We start from the raw sequence: 14648 nt of genomic DNA on the forward strand, positions 1-14648 counted from the left end.
CAAAATACAATCTCCCATGTATAAAATTGTAACCAAGTTTTGTTCTTCCGAGTTACTTGAGGGCGCGCAAAGTGGGTTAATTTTCTAGGAGGAATTTAAAAAATAGGATTAAAAATATTGTTTACATTACAGGGGGAAATTAAAAACTAATTTAATGTTTTATTAAAGTGCTAGTAACATTTGTATAAAACATTTTCAAAACATCAAACAAAAGTACTTAGGGTGTTTGGAGTTCTATTGTATGGTAATCAGTATGAAGTTCGATCTGCTTCGAATGCATCTGCGGAGTAACATGTGTTATAATTATCAGTTTTTAAACCTTTCAATTTTCCTCCTTTGAAAAAAATATGATATTTGCACTTACTTCTAATTTTTTTTTGAAGATTCTAATGTGGGCTGAGCAAGTACTGATTCCAATATTTAACTTACAACCATATTTTCCTTTTCGATAGGTTAAGACAAATCATCTGTGAATATGCACATATTATGTATTTCAATTCAATTTTTTTTATTACTTCGTGATTCCACAATCTGCCCTATTGGCAATAAGTATTTCTTCTGTCTATATTATATATACATGGCATGTAGAAAATCACTTCATTAAGCAATCTTCTGTATAAAATATTATCTTAATTTATTAGTCTTATTCTAAAGCTCATTCTAAAGTCTACATATGTCCAGTAATCAGATCAGGTGGTGTTAAACGTTATAGTCTACTCACTTCACTATCACGTCGCATATTTAGCTGATTAGCGAGTACATTGGGATGCACTGATACTCTTTCGAAGTATTTCACACAAACACGTTGAATTACACTCATTATAGGTTCTAGAGGAATATCGCATTGCATCACTTTATTTGAAATATAGTACGGAGCATCAACAATGGCACGCAACATCTTATTTTGGAACCGTTGAATGATGGATGTATTAGATTTGCTAGCGGTACCCCATAGTTGGATTCCATATGACCAAATAGGCTTGAGTATAGACTCATACAGCAATACCTTGTTATCTAATGATAACTTGGATTTGCGCCCGATGAGCCAATATATTTGATATAATTTCAGTCCAAGTTGTTTCCGTTTAGAGAGTATGTGCTTCTTCCAGGTTAGGCGTCGATCTAAGTGCATTCCAAGATATTTAACATGCTCTGCTTGGGGGAGTTGACGATGATCGATATTCACTGGTGGACATGTTCTTCAACGCAGGGTAAACGTTACATGCGTGGATTTTGTCTCATTGGCTTTAATGCGCCATGTGTTCAACCATAATTGTATTTGCTCCAGGTGGGTTTGTGGGTTTATTGATGCTGTGACTGGATCTTCATGGGATGCTAAGATTGCTGTGTCGTCTGCGTATGTTGCCACAGTAGTTATTTTTGTGGTGGGCAGATCAGCCGTATACAGAAGATACAATACTGAACCCAGTACACTACCTTGCGGAACTCCTGAATATATGGGATTTAATTCGGTATGTTCATCGCCTTCATTTACAATAAAATTTCTATCAGTGAGATACGATTTTAGTAACTGATAGTCCGGATGAGGGACAATTCAATTATCGATCTAGATTTTAATGGAAGGGTTGTTATTAAAATTCAATTAGAAATTGCGTCTTGATTAAGCAATGTTATTCCACATTTGGGTCCATAATCATCTGGTCGGTCTGAACTGCAAAGAAAAAAACTCCCTTTTCGACAACTTCAAATAGGAAATCATAAGAGGTTTCCTGGAGGTTATCATTATTTACTTTTAAAAACATTATTGCACTAGAGCAGAATCTTTTGGAAAATAATTAATTTTATTTGAACCTTGACATTCTGGAAAATAACACATATATTTTACTTACCTTAAATATTACAAAAATAACGAAATAACAACAACTTTCCTTACAATTATACACAAAAATAGAATAAAATAAAAATAATCTGTCACATGGATGTCACAAGATTCCAAATCGAAAGAAAGAAAAGAAAGCTGTAATCTTTTTACCTATGGCTATCTTGTGATTCGAACGTGCAAAACATAGTTACGGATATACCCAAGTGCCCATTCTATATTTCTATGTGTTGTGATATATATTTTATATTTGAGAATAGGGACATTTTGAAAACAAAGTAAGAAATATTGTATTTAACTAATATTAATATATTTAACAAAATGTATATAAATATATTCCAACAAACCGATATATTTTAGAATCCAATAATTTTGGTCGTCAGAATAAATGAACTAGTTTTATTGGCCTTAAAAGTCGATCTGTGATGATAATAGAGTAGAGGGTTTTTATGTTACACCATAACAATGCCATCTTTTAGTATTTTAGTGTTGTGCCTAGTAGGCGAATCGACTTACTTAACTAAACAACAACAAAATTTTATTCCATAAAATCGGACATATCATTAAAAAATGAAAAATTATATATCCAACTAATCGAAAATATATTTTTTTGGTATGTAATCATGGTGTATCAACATGGTAGGTATCAACAGGTGTTTAAGAAAAGAGTGGATATAGAAATCGATCTGTCAAAGTCCTTTCTGCTAATGAAATTAATTTTGATTTCCATCTCTTTTTTCCTCTTAAATTAGAAAGAGAAAGGGCTATGTTGATTAAGTAGTTAGTAATAGTTGTTAAAATTTTATATAAATATATTAAGGAATGCTTATTAAATATAGCAATTAGGGAATTTTTGTCAATAACAATTAAATCACAATACTTAATTATATCGAAAACGGTGTTTTTCCAATAAATCGATATATTTTAGAAATCAATGATTTTAAGTCACCATAGTAGAAAAATAGAGATTCTATATACGACGAATAAAACGAAAAGTACCAACTACCTGAAAAGTATCCCGAGAAGTGTTATCCTTAAGACCAATAACATTCCGCTCTTATTATCCCGATCTTAAAATTAATAGACTGTTAATGTAAGATAAAGTGACAAGTAAGATAATATATATGACAGACACTGTCACTGTATGGCTCTTGTCAATATACCCAATCGCCTATAAGATAATGCTTAGTCCTACCTAATTTTACATTTCGATTCTTATTTATAATTTTTCAAATTTTCATTAATATATTAATTTATTTTTTACATGTTTTCATTCCTACAATAACAGTTCATATAATAAAAAATGGACAGTAGAAACTTATTAAGAAAGCTTAAACTTTACGTTATTGTTAAAAACCATAACTAGTCTAAAACTAGATCCTTTAAGAACAATACATTCTACTGAAACCCTCACATCTTGGTAATAATTTGGTTTTGTAACCAACATAAAATGAAATAATTAGTTTCCAAATAAGTATAGAATTAAATTCCTAAAATAATGACGCATAACTATTTCAATAATATAAACGAATTACTTTTCATTCAAATAATTAAATAACCTAATTTAAGCACCAGGCTGAAATAAATAAAAATTACCATTTAGACCGAATCCCTCTAATGTTATTGCTGGGGATGTTGGCCATCGAAAAATATCGATATTTAAAAAAATATTCACCAAATATTTAAAATTAAATACCAATTTTAAAGATTGTATAATTATATAATTAATAATTATATATTATATAAGAAGATTATATTAAAAATTATATTTAATGTAGTATGAAAAAATATCGATATATCGACCAAAAATATCTATATTTATATATTTATTATATTTATATATATTGATATTTTTCTGCATCCCTAATTACAGCGTTTATACACGTAATGGTAAAAACACAAATTACAAGTTAGTGCCATCAACGTCCATTTAAATTAAATTTCCCTTATATATACAATTTTTAAATAAAAATATTTATGTGTTAACAAAACTAATTCGTATTGTATATATAGAAGATAATTATATATTATATAATAAGATTATATTAAAAATTATATTCAATTTATTATGAAAAATATCGATATATCGACCAAAAATATCTATATTTATATCGGTATTTTTCTGCATCCCTAATTACATCCTTTATACACATAATGGTAAAAACACAAATTACAAGTTAGTGCCATCAACGTCCATTTAAATTAAATTTTCCTTCTATATATACAATTTTTAAATTAAAATATCTATGTGTTAACGAAACTAACAAAAGTTGTGCAAATCGTATATAATCAGTTATGATAACGTTAATCCTTTATATTGTTAATCTCAGAATAAATAGGATCATTAGTAACCCTTCATTAGTATACTCTTTATATTTATTAAATGGAAGACTGTCTTTTTTATGCAGGGAAATATCAAGTCCATCAGACCCAACAGTTGTCAAACACCGTTTTTGAAAATATAAACATCTTAGATTTTGTAGATAAGACAGTGACAGTTTAAACTTTATATTTATTAGTGTAAATATAATTTTTTTGTCCGTAGTTCTCAGAGTTTCCAAGAATCCACATTATACGACAAAAGGTATTTGCAATAGTGATAAAGGAAACATTATTTATCTGGCTCAACAATTTTTATATTATATACCGTAAGTTCAGATTATCAAACTACCAGTTTATCTCATACATCCATGCAATCCATCAATACTAAGTAAATCGTAGGTTTCCAATGATATACGCTACAAGATTCATTTTATTGAAATAGTTTTTTTATTTATTTATTACGTTGTTACTAGTGGTTGACGACTAACTTACAATTTATCTTTACAACTTAAATCTTAGTATATATCTAGGATTATTGGCTCTATCATATGCTGCGTACAGGCCGGGCCAACGAAGGACAACGAACGAGATTCAGCGTTGGATACCGAACATTCGTTGGCCTTCGATGAAATGTACATATTAACGTTTGTTGGGCGTGAATCCGTATTTTTCTATATACCTACCGTCCTACACCGCATTCGTCGATTCCATTAATTTCTTTTGATGTTACCGATACTCAACGGATTGCAAGCAAATGCCAATAAACCTTCGTTGGCCGTCCAAAGAGAACTAAAAATATCCCAACAAACATTAGTCTCTAACAACGTTTATATATCAAAATTGCTGTGCTATTAAATGCACCCTACTACACTATACAACACGAGAGCCAATAGTTTGATTCATTTCAGTTTGTGTCCAGTTCTGGTGTTGCCCAAGAATTGTGTTACTTTGATATTGACATGAGAATGAAGTATATCATCATGTATCCTTGTTGTTATCTTGATTCCTTAAGTGACAGTCGGTATCTGAAGGTCTTGGTGTAAGTGATCAGTCCTGTAATATCAGGGTGTACCTACAATACTTTTCAGGAGTTTGTTCTGGAAAACTTGTATTGCCTTTATATTACTTTTCTCGAAACATTCTCATAATTGAATTCCGTATCTCCATATATGTTTCAATACTTGCTTGTATAATAACAATTTATTATGTATTGATAATTGTGATTTTGTTCCAATTAACCAATATATTTTCCTATATTTGAATTTCAGCGCTTTTCTTTTCTGTTTTACATGTTCTTTCCAGCTGTTTTGCATCAAGATTTATTACTAGATACTTAGCGTTGTTACTATATGAAATTATAGTATTATTTATTATTGTTGGTGATTTTGTAGTCCGATTATATCTGAACTGCACATATTTACTTTCGTTAATTTTTATTTTCCGGGTTTGGGTACAATTATTTATATTGTCACTTGCCTGTTGTAATTTTCATGTGGCTTCTTCGCTATTCCATTAGTAATAAAATAAATGTTCTCCGTTTAAAACGTCAATTTTATTATCGTACACAGTCGGTTCTAGTTATCAAACTTATCAGTTCAACTCACTATCAATAGTAACTAAATTGGGATAATAATTAATTTTGAAAAACCATTCCGTAATCTTCTGCATTTATTATTTCCATAAAATACATAATTTCTGCAACTTCGTTCAAGGAAAAAACGTTCTTTCTATTTTAGAATTTAAATTCATTCCAAAGTACTTGCCGATATCATACGGCGCCACTAAACAGTTAGCAAACAATGATTTTAAAGTGGACAAATGGTGTGTGATCCTATATAAGCACAGATAAAATGAAGGAACGATCAAGAAATACAGAAAAAGCCGATGTTCTTGCAGATACTTACGAAAACAAATGCAATGCATTTCTTCAATGACTCAATCAATTCAGCACATAAAAAGAAAATATATCAAAATATTAAATGAAATTGAATAAATTCAAAAATTTAAGTCAAAATATCACCTTGAAAGTCGAGCTTTGCTGAGAGTTCTGTAGTACCTTTCCAGCAAGCAACTTTCCCATCTTGCTAACATCATATAACCTATCTTGAAGATCAAACATTTTCCCAAAAAAATTTTTTTGAGAACATCTATATTAGATAGGCTTAATACAATCTTAATTATATATGAATTTATTACTACATTTCATTTGTACTTGGATTAATTCACAAGCAAGACGAACGCGAGATAAATACATATGTATTCCTCAATTATAAAATTATAATAACTTATGTAGCTATAGTTTACACTAAAGGTATACACTTTTTATAAGTTTTAACTTCGCAAATCCATTTGATTTCCAGGTGTAGTTCTTCGTTGGTTACGTAGCGACAGGCATTGGTAATTAATCGAAGAATTTTGTTTTCGCAGTGTTGGGTGACTAGTTAATTTGACTTATAATATCAACGTATCTTTTCTAAGATATCGATATTTTTCCTAGTTGTTTAAAAAAAATCAATATATTTTCTACGATATAGCGATATTTTAAAAAATCGATCGATATTTTTTCGGTGGCCGACACCCTCACTCACATTTGTGTTTTTTTTTAACTATCATGACAGATCGCTATATTTTCTGGTTATATTTCATCAAATAAATTATCATTCCTGATTATTAATTTCATTAGATCAATGAAATATTTTTGTTACTGTCATCGTTCCAACAGTGGTTCAGTCGTCATTCGTTCATATTTATCCGCATTCTTCGGCGATCCATTTTGATCATCTCTTGTGAGAAGCAATTACGATGCCACCATCCGGAGGCCCATTTAAGCCTCAGGGCCCTACCTTATAATTATCTGAAGAACTGTCGGCCGCCAACCAACCGTTCTGCCACCAATTTCGTTGTCTTATATAGATAGGGCTGACCTTCTAATTTATTTTGTTTCAAGGTAGACGCTTAAAAACTAATCTAACACGTGTTTTAAAATTTAAGAATTTTTGTCAGATACTTTTTGAACAATAGAACAAATATTTGTATAATGTAAAAACAAAATATTTTTATGTTTTGAAATCACCTCTGAGCTAGAAATTATTCTGTTACCAGTTCAGATGTGTTTTACAGACAATAACGACCTAATTCCTTTTGTTTCGTTATAACAGATTAAACAATATTCAGGTTTTCAAATGTTTTTATTTAAATCCCTTAAATGTCAACCATCACATCCTTTAATCTTAAACAAGGTTAGATATATCATTTTCGCTCATCGAACCATGACTGTCCAGACAACGATGCTCTTCTTCAGCCCGACTGAACTCCACTCAGTACAAGATGAATATTAATCAGTGGGAAAGTCGGTTTTCCCACGCCAAGCGAAAATCACACACCATTGTACCAGGGCGTTAAATTAGTACTATTTTAATTACAATCAGATGATACGAGTTAGAACTGGTAGGGTATCTTGTTTTTATTGCAGCTTTTTAACCCATGCAGTTTCATGTATTATTAGTTATCTATATACCTTAAAATTAATACCTAATTATTATAAGTTGTAGGCCCAAAAAGTAAACATTTAAGAAAGTGAAACGCGAACCATTTTCTATATCGATTATTTTTAAAATGGTAATGTGCTCTTAGAGTGCTGAGTTATTATTTTAAAGTGAATTTTTATGTATGTTTGAAAGATTATTAAGAGATTTATTAAACAGTTTAACTTCAAGGATCTGTAAATTTCTTGAAATTATTTTATAGTATTTAGAATATTTTCTATAGGAACCAACAGTGTTCATATTTTAGTGTATCGACATTTTATTAAATTTAAAATAAATGTTTCTGTCCTCTATCAAGACCATGTATCAAATTATAGCCTGTTTTTCATGTACGCACTGAATGTTATACGATAATTTTTCCCTATAACAAATCATTACCATATATCTGTAAGGTCCTAATCCACTCGAATGAAAATATCGCACAGCATCAGATAATATATATCAGCCGCTATAATCGATATATGATATATTTGGTCATAATACATAATCGAACGACGAACAAGAATCAATTTAAAGATTATCATTCATGTGTCTATTGTTGTTATTGTTCATTCTAAGTTTTGATCCAGTACAATAATAATTATTTACATTCACTCTGGACTCCCATTAAGAAAAATATCATAAAATATAATTTATTTTAACATTGCACCTATATAATGGATATATCGATTAATGCTCGATTTTTGTTATCATTGGCTGCTTCCATAGTAATACACAAGCAGCGTAACAAAAGCTATGGTTCGTAGAGAAACACTAGATGGAAAATTAGTATACTGGTGATCTAAACGTCGCTGTTAAGTTCATTTCCAACAAAGTTAATTAGGTACATGTATTTCAATCAGCGAGATCTATTGTAACTGTTAAACAACATTGCTAAATTGCTAAAATCGATGTTTTTAACTTTCCTCTACATATCAATTTAGTAATATTGAGATACAGACGCTAATCATGGGACGCCTAACTTGAGTTTTCGACATGCATTACTTTTGTTCTTTAACTTAAGGTGATGCTGCTCCGTTATATCCCAATTGTTGGTTTTTGTATCAACGATTTACAAGACTTATTGAAGAAGAAACCATCTCAAATTCTCAAATAACTTTTAGCCAGCTTTAAAATTTATATATATATATATATATATATATATATATATATATATATATATAAATTTTAAAGCTGGCTAAAAGTTATATATATATATATAAGTTATATATATATATATATATAAGTTATATATATATATATATATATATATATATATATATATATATATATATATATATATCAACTTTGATAATTAAAAAAATGAAGAGCATAATAATATTTTTTTTGCAACAACCGAAAAAGACATCGATATTTTACAACATATATATCAATATTTTAAAAAATTGGTATACTGGCCCCAAAAATTTCGATAATCTCTAAATATTAGCGATATTTGTTAAACGAGCGAATCTTTAAAATTAAATGCCAAAATGCACTAAGCTAAGCTAAGGTTTATAAAAAATAACTGATAAAATAACTAACAAAATACTGATATTTTTTGATGATGACCTACGTGGCTGGCTGCATTTAGGTTAATTTTTAAGTATTTGTTCAAATTGACAAATATACGGTAATAAAACGTGCTAACATAAATTTCAATATACTCTCGTTGACGGCTTGGTTGGCGCTTAGAAGGCGACTGGACGGTCCACCTACTGTTGCGTTAATCGCAGGTTCGATTCCTGCTGGGACATGGTCGTAAATTTATGTTTGTGAAATCCAACAAGGAAAATAATCCCAGTCACGCCAGTAACCAGGCTGAGTAGGACTGGATATCTTCTGGGATGATTTCTAAGTTCTAAGAGCCCACGTTAAACAGAAGGTCCAGTACAGATAAACCTTCGTTGGTAAAAAGGAAACTTTAGAATATATAAAAAAAGATATTTTCGTTACCATAAAATAAAATATTACCAAAATAATGTATAAAAATAAATGTTTTTCTCTTCGTTAAACATTGACCGTATGTATCAGAACAAGATATCGTTGTCAGAGCTTAATGTTTTAACTGTTTATACGATAAACAGGTGTTGTCATCCAGTCATTTAATTATCCATTTGGAAACGGAAATAAGTAGAAAGAGTCGAGTTCTTCCGATTTTCTCAAGGCGCGCTAATCCATCTTCACTCTACCGAAAATAAAAGACAAATGGCGCATTTCCTCCGATTGTTTGAACTCTGCCCTGTGGGAAATCTCTAGCGTTGTCTGCTGATAGCAAACGGTCTACGGCGACGCAGGAGTTTTCGTTAGATTTCTAATCAGATCGCCTAAAGTAACAGTTAGGCGGTTCCCAAAATCAAACGCGTCGTCGGGAATACGCCGAAAGTCATTTGTTTTGATATATGATCGTGATTCTAATCAAAACAAGAAAACAATGATAAATTAACGATACGTGGAACAAAAAAATCGTCTCCTTCCAAGTTCCTTGTTGCGTTCGTTGTATATTTTCGAAAAAAGAAACTGTTTAATTTTGGTTCCTATATTTGGTCACGCCAATTTTACTTGTTAAAAATAGTTTCGGTTATAATTTTTAAATATCAATAACTTGAAGATGTGTGATAAACTATCTACGATCGTAAAATTTGTATTATGTAAACAGCGACGTACCAGGGGCATTCGAAAACTCCCTCGTCAAGGTTATATGCACTAATCTAAGGAACCGCACGGGCAGGTTGTTCCTGGAAACTATCGGAGGGTCTTTTGTTGGCGAAGACATCGCACGGGTCACTTGCTACGGAAACCTTTTATAATTACCATTTAAACGAACTGTGGTGCGCCCACCTGAACCTCTTCCTGTTTCGAAAAAATCGAACGCGCTCGTGAACACCAACGGAGAAAAACCTCGCCGGAGCCTCAGCCGTTTTTTGCTCTAGAAAGAGGGGAACAACGTCAGACGAAGGCGTCGTGATTGTTAGACCCTGGGCTTTCGCGAAAATTTCGACTAAATCTGGCTCGAAAATATGACTCACCGATACGGTCCGTTGAAATATTTGTTTTAGCATAGTTCGGGCGTGTTAGTCAGGTAACCAAGAATACACTATTATTTTAAACTACAATATCAACCTTATTTATTATTAACGTTATAAAATTGATATAATCTCGTATTCGTGTAGCATATTAACATCCTGCATTGGAAGTGAATGGTGAGAAAACGCATCAGACTGAAACAGACAACCCTATGTAGGGACTCGGTCCCAGACCACTTGAAATACTTTGTTTTTAATGAAGTTCAAGTGCATCTTGTCTGTCATTGAGTGAAATAAATTTTTGAAATTACCCATTCGTTTGAAGCGGAAGTAATATGCATTTTGTCAACTTATATTGATATATTGTGATTGGTCTCCAGAATTTTTATCAGAGTGTTAATGACTATGTGTAAGTGCTTAGTAAAAAACTCTTACCTACATTAAATTTTTTTTTCGGATAATATAACATCATGTTTCAGCTAAACATTATATCGTGATATTAGTATAATAATAGTACTAACGATTACCATAAAAAGAGACGAAGAAACCACAACAACGTGATATGAAGTTCCCATCGAAAAAGGACATGGATCAGCGAGTAACCATTCGTGGTTAATGTGGGAAGAAGCACACAAGACTTTTACTATTTTAGTTTTTTTTAATTGTCTCATTATTAAGAAAAACGCACGCGTTTAACGTTTTCGGCTGAAGTATCGGAAATTAATTGGCATCCTTGAAGCAATTAGCTGATAACAGACAGTTATCAGTCATGATTTTTGAACAGATTTAATTCGCAGAATAAATAATCGAAAAAATAACCCGGAGGTTTATAAACCGAATCTTACAGCACGGTTATCAGCGGGTACGGCCTTCCAGAACCGGTCTTGGACCAGAGGTCGTTCCAACCGAAGAAATTACGAAGGGCATCGGCGTGCAGTGACAAAGGATACCGAATGATGGTCGTTTCGGTCGTAATCCTCGTTTTAAATAAGCGGGATTTTTTTTCAGCCGAAAGAGAAAATACTGCATTCAGACAATCCACGGCCATTTCGAAACTGAGAACCGGATAAGCTTCGCGACGATAATCAGTCGCGTGCGCAATATTTTTAATTCTTCAGAGTACCACGAACTCGAGCCAAGATCAAGAGCAGACACCGTCATTTTGCAGCATTACAGAGACATGTAATTATTATCGTCGGAGAAAATACTACCGTGAAACTCTCGTAGAATGACAATTACATGTTTTTATACGAAAGCATTTATGATTATTGTTAATAGTTCTAAAAAGAATTTAAACCATATAATAAGTATAATAACAATAATTATTTATATTAGGTACACTGCTAAACACATTCATATAGTTTATAGTGCAAATTGTACGTATTGTGAAAGCACAGAAGAATTGTCAACCAAGCGACTTCGCCAAATTATCACAGTATCAACTATAACATTATATAACAGTGTTATATAATTATTAATTTTACATAATAATCTAAACCAAACTAAACTTTTTTTCACTAATATTCCTAGAAATTATAATTGATCGAAACTGATAGTACTATTGTCACACTTTTTTAGATTTTTATTTGTTAAAAAGTACTATAATCATAGAGTAATAGATATGCAACTCAATGGGGGACCCTGGCGCAAACTTTTGATTTACCCAACATTCAGAGGTCGCATAATTGGCCATTCAAGTAATTTGATTGGTTAATTTAAATCTCCATTATAGGCACCTGTAAGAAAAATATTTTACTGTGAAGACATTTGATTGACTCATTAGTAATGCTTGTCACGTGACAGCCTTGAGGTTATGTTTAATTGACCAATGAAATTTAAATAAAAAACAATTTTTTCCTAAAATAAATTTATTAAAGAAAATTCAATTAAATATAAATATATGTAAAAGTAAATACATATAAATATAATCGGTTAACAATAAATAAATAAATATATATATATATATATATATATATATATATATATATATATATATATATATATATATATATATATATATATTATCAAATTTGTTCTTACTTGAGCAATACATTTTCCTCGTGTATTGAATTGAATTGTATCGGATGACCTACTCCTAATAAATTTGCATTCAGGCTACTATTTATTTTATTGGAGCTGCAACTATTGATCCCAGAAGAAAAGTATATACCCGTTTGCATAGTTTCTTTCGGAAGGGGATTAATTTCTAAAATTAAAAAAATCAATATTTGATTATTGAATATATATAAATAAACTTACAAGAACAAAACATGTTGTATTGATCATACATTTCTTTGATACTTAATTCATTCGGTTTGGGATTTTTAACATTATCAACCATTGTTTAATGACATCCAAATACTTCTTCGAACGAAAACGATTCTGTATTGTTATTTACTATCTGTGCATCCGGATACACAACACTTCATAGATCAATAATTCACTTTACTTTTTGTACTACCGACTTATATATACTAATGAACTAATAATTTAATCTCTAAACGCACTATTCCTTATGACAGCCATACTGAAAATGGCGCTCAAAATAAATAAATAACAAACGTACCATAGAAACGAAGTGAGCCAATCAGATTCCGTCGCGGCTTATAGTGTAAATTAAAGTAAGTAATAAGTTAAAAGTAGCGACATCTACATGTTGGACGTCGCGAAACATTTCTCAAAAATTTCCTGTTAAGTTAAATCTCTATTTCTCTATGACCATAATAGCATACTCTATTATCACACTATTTAATTTCTCACATTATACTACTAAATATTATTAGCGAATTATAATTGCCTAGGAATATTCGTATATAATGTTTTTAAGAACTGTTACATCTTGGACGGAAGCTTTGAACGACAAACTTAATAACTTAAACAGTAATATTCCATTCTTGTTGATCCGAAGAATATTTATAGGAAACAGTTTGCACGATAGGCAAAAATAATGTTCTAAATAATTTTAGTGATCAAAAATAAAGTACCCTATTACATTGTATTGCTTAGATACAGATGTATAGAAGTAATTGAGGTAATTAAGATAATAATGAGCGATTTTCATACCATATTATTTAATGGTGGATTCAAACCAAGAGAGGTTAATGAGATTTGAAATACAAACATAAATATTAACAAGGTAATATGATATATAATATAATAACAGATTTAAGTTATTATTTACTAGTTATATTAAAACATTTGATGATTCTAAATGTACTATCATTAGCTAATGATCTTCTGATTCTGTGGTTATATCTAATTTGACTGGTTTAATGGTACTTTGTGCTTTTACTTAGGTGACATGTGTTGTCGCTAAACCAGCGTTTATCGAGTCCGTTTACTACCTAGTCAAACTGGTTTTAAAAGCTTACGTCTAGATACTCATAGTAAAGTGTCTTCCCGCCTAAAGATGATGTAGTACATCGCTTTAAATGTCTACTCTACACCGTCCAACTATCGCCTTCTGGCGAACGAACGATTTTTTCCTATTTCCACTCATTTTAAATGGTAATTTCACTGATCTGGTAGTGGTGACATTTCCTATTACGCCACCAATCTATCCGAGCAAATTCAACAAAGACAAACTGTCGCAACAGCGCCTTCCAAGGAGTGTTCTAGCATTTAATGGGGCCTCTCTTATTCATCGACGAATTTTATTCTTGCTCAATACGTTACTATTGTACGTTCATATATTTTTTAGTTGCGCTCGGGCGCCTTCGTTTTGTCTTTCGCCGTATCAGTTGGAATGATATCAGAGAACTGGTCTGGTTCGTGAAAAAGAAAGCAGAACGAACGGGTCACCGAAACTTATTATTAGTTAAGTCCAGTTCTATGTTTCTCTTGCCAATCGAAGCTTATAACTTGTTAGCGGGAGTACCGTCAGTCACGACACGGTCACGTCATCCATAATGATCGAAGAAATGTATTTTAACCCCG

At 31.1% G+C, this 14648-nt stretch overlaps 2 protein-coding genes and 1 long non-coding RNA gene across 3 annotated transcripts in view; 1 reads left to right on the forward strand and 2 right to left on the reverse strand.

The window, feature by feature from the left end:
* The window catches only part of LOC143206743 (uncharacterized), a 44226-nt gene extending 33559 nt beyond the window's left edge, over positions 1-10667 (reverse strand). The window contains exons 1-2 of the mRNA XM_076419423.1: positions 10528-10667; positions 10354-10477 (exon numbers count right to left, since the gene is read on the reverse strand). Coding sequence (XP_076275538.1) covers positions 10354-10462 — 109 coding nt within the window. The 5' untranslated portion in view covers positions 10463-10477; positions 10528-10667. The remainder of the gene's footprint in view (positions 1-10353; positions 10478-10527) is intronic.
* The window catches only part of ec (ubiquitin specific peptidase echinus), a 65532-nt gene that overhangs the window by 25038 nt on the left and 25846 nt on the right, over positions 1-14648 (forward strand). The window lies entirely within an intron of this gene.
* On the reverse strand, positions 12312-13296 carry LOC143193754 (uncharacterized). The gene is made up of 3 exons (XR_013005092.1): positions 12972-13296; positions 12753-12918; positions 12312-12448 (listed from the first exon to the last, which is right to left on the reverse strand). It is a non-coding gene; the product is annotated as an uncharacterized LOC143193754 (long non-coding RNA).

This window comes from Rhynchophorus ferrugineus, unplaced genomic scaffold (genome assembly GCF_030347505.1).
Source record: "Rhynchophorus ferrugineus isolate W39M unplaced genomic scaffold, kcgeb_rfMv2 rfM1, whole genome shotgun sequence".
Classification (NCBI taxonomy): Eukaryota; Metazoa; Arthropoda; class Insecta; order Coleoptera; family Curculionidae; genus Rhynchophorus; species Rhynchophorus ferrugineus.